The sequence below is a fragment of the Morone saxatilis genome, unplaced genomic scaffold (genome assembly GCF_004916995.1).
Source record: "Morone saxatilis isolate NCDOM2014 unplaced genomic scaffold, NCSU_SB_2.0 Contig5, whole genome shotgun sequence".
Lineage (NCBI taxonomy): Eukaryota > Metazoa > Chordata > Actinopteri > Moronidae > Morone > Morone saxatilis.
Window position 1 is genome coordinate 7,427,529 of NW_023340095.1, and position 8,119 is coordinate 7,435,647.

The window sequence follows — 8,119 nt, forward strand, 5'->3', positions numbered from 1 at the left end:
ACTCACAATCTAATCCCCCCCCCCAGCTTGACCCACACAAGGTGGGGAAAGTGAGAGAGATGGCACTTAAGCACATCTTTCTATGTAGAAAGCCTGTTTTAGCTCTTGCCCTGCTCTGAGCCAGGCTCTGCGACGCATGTCCCCAGAAGACTGGGAACAAATCAATCTAACAAATAATTCACCGGCTGCGGCACGCCCGGCTGAACTGATGGCAAAGGAAGTGACAAAATGAATTAAAGATTCAAAGGAAACTGTCACTTTGTGTTACAGAAACCGACTAAACAGGTTTATGCTTTTGCCGCCGAGAGTTGGGAAAGTGCTGAGAGCAAATTCACAAGCACTTGCACTGGCAAGGAAAGTAAAAGCATTAGGAGCAGCCCAGCAAGGGAGGACACAGACACAGTGACAGAGAGAGAGAGAAAGAACGACAGGAAGAGAGGGAGATTCTCCTATTTCTGTCTATCCATGTCTTGCCTGGCATCCTCTTTAGCCTAGTTTTTAATGCAAGTTAAACGGGAATGAACATGGGCCCATAAAAATGATCAGAGTCCATCAGCAGAGAGATAACGTGGCAGAGCCAGAGAAGATCCGAGCAGCATCGGATGTAGTAAAATTAGACACCAAAACAAATATTGAGCTGCAGAGCCCCTGATACACAACTCAAAAAACTTTGTAGAACGTCAGTAGATTGAACAGTATCTAAGACAGGTTAAGTTCCATTGAACAAAGGTTTTTTATTTGCATCAGTTTTACTAGAAAGATTTTGTGTCATAGTGTAAACATTGTTTCACAGGCTTTTAAAAACAAATGAACTTGTTGTTATACAATATTAATTATAAAGCAAAAATACCAGTTTGGCAAATGAACCTTGTGCAAGACTAGGTTATTTATTTTTTTAGGGGCAGTTACACTGAAAACCTGTGTTAATCTCCACAATTCTATCTAATCCATGTTTGTAAATCTCTCAATGAAACCGCTGCCCTTTTGCAGTAGCTGCACGCAATAATGTCTGCAGCATGTTAACTTGTATCAATTTTTAAGCTTCTGTGGAGCAGAACGTATCAACATGTAACAGATGAATCATTCAATTTAAAGAGGTTGTTTATGTCAGTGGTTTGGAGTTTCTGCACCCGGGGCTAACCAGGGATGCCAGACAACCAGCAACTGCCTCTACTAATAATGACAAACAGCCTTTCAATGAGTCAGTGAGGAGTGAAAGTAAGACCAGAGGTGTGTAAGCATAGTGTAGTTAAGAGTTTTTTAAGTACCACAGAAGTGTCAGGATATAAAGTCCTCAATGAGGGCTACAAAACCAGAGTTTCATGATTGTATTGCATAAAGATTAAGGAGAACATAAATTATGGCAACACCCCTCTAGGAAAGATCTGTCACATTTAATCAGTTTTTTATGATGGGGAATTCCATCAACAATTCAGTGCCACGGTCTAAGGATTCTTAAAGAAAACGCCTTGCACTTTTTTATAAATTAGAATCTCAAAACTTAAATCAACAGATAGATGTTGTCATGCCAAAGCACTAGACTACAATATATTAATACACAATGCAACAAGCATCCTTAGAGCAATATGATGCTCTTCATCCAAACAAGGTCCCTTCAGTAGAAATTAATTTGCTGACTACATTGTAGAGCCTTGATTGTCATTCCAAACGTTGGATGCAACATTTTGAATAGAAATCTATTAATTATTCAGCTTGAGCACTAAGTTCTTGTTCTTTTGGTGAAGTTGAAAGCAAAATCAACTCAAGAAGACTGAAACTACCAACCACATTCTGCGCTGTTCATCCATCCAGGAACTCTAGCTAATAAGAAATTGATGCCTTTTCCAGTCAATAACCTGGGATGAGTCCATCTGAAGGCTTCCCAACACGAAAGATCCTCTTTCATCCTTTGTGGCAGACTTGCAAAGCTCGAAGCACTACAAAGCGTCAGAGAAAACTGATCTGCATGAAGTTTGGTAATCTTGAGGTGACTAACTGCTTTTGAAGTTACCTGCTCTTTTGTACAGACTTTTGAGGAGGTACAGGAAAGTGGTTAGAAACTAGATATCGGTCTGCTAGTCACTAGAGATAGCCTAACCATTTGGAGAACTGAGATAACATTTAACAATTGTATCTATGGGGTAAAATGATCCCTACTGATAATCTTTTGACTGTGTTTGGAGAATAATATTATACCAATGCTTGTTTAGGACGTGTATCTTAGTGGCAACTAATCTTTATGAGCCTATCCTTTCAAGATATTCTATCAAAGTGTGTTTGAGGATTAAACCACAGCCTGTTTGAAGACCAAACTTTTGAACTGGATGTCTGTGCTCCATTGTTTTACTACCTCTGCTGCCTACACCTCATTGCCCTAATGGTGTCTTCTAAGCTTTCTCTAATTGGCTTTTTGCATTTCTTAAATTTCATTTAAAATCTACATTTGTAAATAGAAGAGAAGCAAAATGGTAAAAAAAAAAAAAAAAAAGGCAGATGTAAATTTAATTGAAATTGTATAGTAGGGCCATTTTTGCATTGTGGCCATACAAACTGACCTCTTTTAAAGACTATGCTGTCGTAGGGTATTTTGTTCCTAGTCTCCAGGCTGGAGCAGTTCCAGCGGTGCCCTCTGAACTGGTGCTGGCACTCGTGGATGGCAATCTGGATTCCCTGGATTGCTGAAGCCGTCACGTCTGGGTTACGCATGCACACCTCCAGCTGGCGCCGTGTCAAACCCGGCAGTGTCAGACACACCGTGTTGGCATTCAGGATCGGGTCGATGTTGGGGAGCTTCAGGCCCAAGATTTCATTGGAGTCTACCCTGCATGGAGCACACAGGTCAGGTTATTGACAAGACAAATGTACAACTCATAAATATTTTCTCTTTGTTCTATTCACTTTTGTTTCTCGGAAAAGTCTACATGGGACATGTAAGGTTCCTGTTAATATCTGTTGGGTGTCACACCAACGCCCAGTTCCCACAGTACCAAACAGAGACCATGACTTAATGGTTCTCAGTGTAGTTGATTCCAGCAAACCCATGATCAGGCAAAGTTTTCACCAATATGAAAAAAGAGCTTCATACTGATTTAAATGGATTCGCAAAACCTTGGGACAAATAGTACTTGCATTTAGAGTTAATTTAGGCCAAATTGTCTCCTGATCTTCACTTTGATGGTGACTTAACTGTGTAAGACAATAGTTATGCATTCACAGGTGAGTTGAAGTGGGGGATAAGAGAGCAGCATCTACTTTGTTGGCATGAATCCAATATTTCTACTACAAGTTTAAGATACACAGCAGGGGAAAAGCAACTTCCTCATACTGTTAAACCACCTAAGGAAATTAGTAAGCATGCAAATTCAGGTTATTTAGCTGTAAGGTGTGTCTCTGTGCTCGACTGTCTGCTGCTTCTGTTGTCGATCAATCACTTGAACAACAGTAATTCAGCTGAAAGCAGTCAAAACTCTTTTCTACTTCACAGAGAAACAGTAACAGCAATAACAAGGAAAACATAGGCTGCCCTGGTGACGTCTTGAGAGCTGCTAAGTGCCCAGCTTTTTCTTTTCATTATCATTACAAGTAAAACACAGGTTGTGAGTCTCACTGTTTGTATGACTGAGACACACAAGTCAGGAGCACGTATGGCTGTGGCAGCACACACACACACAGTTTACACACATGCTCAAGCACACCCAGACATGCACACACAAATACCAGGTGTAGGGAGGAGTGTACAGTAACACACGCAGAGACACTCACACGGCTGCAGGATATTTGAATACTATTTATTTCCATAGTTTCAACAACACGTGTAACTTCTGCACATACCTCTTCTGCAAGCCTCTTCATCAAAGACTTAAAAGTTCACAACAACCTTTTGCTCTTTCTTTAAAAAAGAAGCAGATAGTACCTTTGGACTTTAATTACAATCAAAAATACAACTTGCCCCCATAAAATGTTTTTAATTTGCATGGTGGTGCCCTACTTTCTAGGTGGCATTGCATGTTGAACTGTGTAATTCTGTAATTCCAGTTAGGCTTCTGTTGCTACCTGTTGTGTTTCCTGCATTGACAGTAGACCTGTTTCAACAACTATCTTTCCAAAGGGCAACTTTTAATTGATTGGCAACATTATTTGGGAATGCATGCAAAGGAGATATACTTGTCAATATATAGTCAACTTGACTAATGCTTCATGTTTTTTACAATTTACTTTATGACCAAAATGTGCATGAATAAAATCTGACTTTTATGTTGTTAAAGTAGATCAGATTTCACTCACTTGATAACTAATCATTTAGACTGGGATAATATATATATTCAAAAGTAAAGTTGTTGAACACGGTTTTGCAAAATGAAGAACCAGAGAACCTACACTGTTAGAACTTTCCTTTAGTTTAAAATCAGACATTACGTATTAAACTCAACTCACCTTTTATCCAAGAGACAGATAACCACCAAGACGCATGTTATTCTGAGGGTTGAGTGTTCCATTTTGTGCCTTGTAATTATGCAAAAAAAAAAAAAAAGAAAGAAAAGAGTTTTAAAAATAGAGAGACAATAAATTTAAAGTCTCATATTCCGCCTTAAAGTTCAGGAAGGACAAAACAGAAGAGTGTGGGTTCAGGTGAAGTCCGGCTCAACGTTGGCGCTGGACTTGACAGGTCCGACGTCCCCGAGTCCAGATGTGCCAGCCAGCGGCGGGATACTCATTCAAAAAAAACAAAAAAAAAAGTTTCATCAACCCCTCAACTTACTGAATGGAGGAGGTTGCTACAAGTTTTGAGGAAACGCAAGTGTTGTCTTTCTCACACACATCCGTACACATCCCGGTTATCTCCGTCAAGGTCTTTTGCATTTGCAGCCTATAACATCCGAGAGAGACGGCTGAACCGAGAAAGGCGTCCTAACTGAAGTCTGCTTGACTAGTGATGTTTCGGTGCGCACCGGTAGTCCTCTAAACTACTGCACTTAGCGCTTCGCCAGCCCACTTTTTTGCGTCAGCCGGGGAGTAGGAGAGCGCCGAGGGAGGTCAAGTGCCTCGTTATAGCAGGATAGAGATCCTTTCAGATAAGGAAAGCAGAAACACTTAGCCTGCGCCCCCCTGTGAGGGACAACATTTATTCACTGGAGTCGCGATGCTGAGGATGATGAGGTGGACTGTAGAGAGTGTATGGCAAAAGTAGAGAAGAGTTTTGTGTTGATTTCAGCGTTTGGATGTTTAGTTAAGAAGTTGATGATGATGATAGGAGTGATAATGATAATGAAGGGTATGGGCTGTAAGAACAAGACAGTCTTTGTATAATTATATGAATCGGGGATTTGTTGATTAGATGATGATTAGATAATGAAGATGAAAGACCATTAGATTGACTCATCCTAAAAAATGATTTTCAACTACTGTGTTGTTTGTTTCAATTCACTTTAGGACTTGAATTAAAGCCCTGACTTGAAAAAATGTTTCACTTTCATAAAGTTTGCAGGATTCTAAAGAGACGTATAGAAGCTGAAAGATTTTAGGCTCTTAGTTCCTATGTATAAAGCTCCCAAAAACAATGGATCTTTTTCCTGTAATGCAACAGCATCTTTTCATTACACCCTACATGCCTATTAACCCCTGTTTACATCATCCACAGATGACATTATATAACAGTTTTCACTGGTGCTGACAGGTGAGCTGATTTGTGCAACATTGGTGAAGTTGTCATTTAATACATTCTACACACTGCTTTTCTTTATTGAACAAGAATTTTTTTAAAAACAATAATATGAGTGTTGGAGGTGGGTTTTTAAAGTTTGAATTCTGTCATTGTCAGGACCCTCTTGTGCTCTGTGTGTACAAAAAGTATCATGAAAAAACAAGGGCTTGTTAAAATTGTCAGCTGAAGTTCCCATTGGTCTCTATAACCTTGCCTGTGTGTCATGGCCTTTAATCTTTCCATTTAAATGACTATAAAGTATAACAAAAAGCTCCCTTGTTGATGAAGACCACATGATATCACTCATCTCAGTGCTTTATGAGTAGCCTAGAATAAAGATTCAGAGACCACAAATAAAAAGGTTTTCCCCCACCAGCGGAGGGAAGCAAGCATTCTGCCAGCATGGAGTCACCAGAGTAGTAAAACACTACACGAGCTTAGCATTCAGACGCAATTAAGTTGCCATACTCGAATTTAGAAGATCAGGGAAGAAATACCACTTCAAATTTTCTCCCACAGAGATTTATCACAGCTCCCTGATCTGGAAGATTTGGCAGGGACGGCAACTTTGTGCCTAATTATTTCAAGGCTGCCTTGTTAGTAGACTTAGTGGTTTTTGTGACTTTGAGTTCGGCTCTACAGCAGAATGCTGTCATCCCAATCTTTTTTGTCTCTCTTGATCTCGTCATGACTGACGATAACATTATTTTATGAATCACAGTTCCTTATAAACTTGACTCATACATTGCTCTCCTGCCTCCACTTCGAGAATCAAAAACAGCAGAAGACCTCTACTAGGCAGCTCTATAAATCAAATCATGAAAGGTGTTTAAGATGTTTCTTTGCTAAAAAACAAACGTCTGGAAACAATGGAAGCCCATTACTGCCAGGAAAATGTAGTCATGATAAAAATGTTCACTAAGATTACAAGATACAAATTGACTTACAAAGTCAAAATTATGAGATAATAAGTTAAATATTTGACTTTTACAGCAAGACTATGTAACTTCTGAAAAAGGAAAACACACATTTCTCTGCTTGGTCCAGTATGACCAGCAGCTTATAGTGGCTAATGTAGTAATGTAAATGTAAATGTAGTAATGACATTACTGAGTCAGTTTGTTGACTTTATGACTTAATCCCATATTATTATTACTTAATAAGCTCTCCTTAAAAGTTCCAGTGTGTAACAATGAGGATGAACTATTGGCAGAAATGGAGGTATGATTTCATTCGTGTTAAATCATTTAAAAATAACAATCATTGTGGGAGTTTTTTGATCCTCTTTTACAGAGTCTGCCACATTGAACCACCGTGTTCCTACAGTAGCCCAGAATGGTTTGGACAAACCAAACACTGGCTATAGATACGACCTTTAGCAGTGTTGGCGAGGTTTTGCAGCCACCATAGTGGCTCGGTTGAGCCCAGAGGTGTCAGTTAGTTGTTTCTCAACGCTAGATGCCACAAAATCTTACACACTGGTCCTTTGAGTGACCTGTTTAATATATGTATAACTTGTGTTAAACAGCTGCCATTGTGGCTACAAGTCACAATTAAAAAATAATTCTATTTCTAAAACACAAGAGAAAAAAGGGTGATATTTACCAAAAGTTTGCCAAGATTAGGAAATATTAAATTGCATAATTCAAATTCAACTTTCAATTTGTAATCTTCAAAAAATGACATAGTCTCACTTTAATAAGTAAAAAATATGTCAAGAGATTATGTATGAGACAGTACAGTGATACAAAGTCAAAATTGTACATTGCTTGAATGTTTTTATTCTTTTTATCATGAAAAGTGTAAAAATTTTAACTTAGTAAGTAAAAACTTTGAGACCCGAAAAGTTTTAAAATAGTACCTCAGATGTTTTACATACTACTTTACATACGATTTTTATCATTACAAATTTTTCATCTTTTTTTTCTTTTCCTTGCAGATATTGGCTTCCATTGGGACGCTACTTTGATGTGATCCACAATTAAAAAATGTCAAGTTTGTACTCAGATTGGATGTCACTGACCTCTAATTATTTACCAACTATTCAGTTCATGTGGTTTAAGCAAGTATCATTATAAGCCCCACCTGTTTTTATTTAAGGACTCATACTTGAAAAAATATGTTGGGGAAGATGACTTTGGGGCCTAATTTTTTTACATTAACATTTTTACATTTGAATGACAAGTCCCAGCAGGCACACAGACGCTACATATTCATGCTATGGACCTATTACGCATTATTCATAATGAAAAGGATATCGTGCACACATACTTACACACAGGCAGACACATAATACACACAACTTCCACATCTGGACTGGAGTCTGCCAAGGAGTTAGCTCCGCCGTCTTATTCTCTCTCTGACTCTTTTTGTGTGTGTTTTCTCTCTCTCTCTGTCTCCCTGTCTCTGTCTCTCTCT

At 38.8% G+C, this 8,119-nt stretch overlaps 1 protein-coding gene across 1 annotated transcript in view; it reads right to left on the reverse strand.

Annotated features, from left to right (window-relative positions):
• Positions 1-4,552, reverse strand: part of wnt10a (wingless-type MMTV integration site family, member 10a) — a 24,479-nt gene extending 19,927 nt beyond the window's left edge. The window contains exons 1-2 of the mRNA XM_035676626.1: positions 4,435-4,552; positions 2,556-2,821 (exon numbers count right to left, since the gene is read on the reverse strand). Coding sequence (XP_035532519.1) covers positions 2,556-2,821; positions 4,435-4,496 — 328 coding nt within the window. The 5' untranslated portion in view covers positions 4,497-4,552. The remainder of the gene's footprint in view (positions 1-2,555; positions 2,822-4,434) is intronic.
• Positions 4,553-8,119: the final 3,567 nt, after the last annotated feature.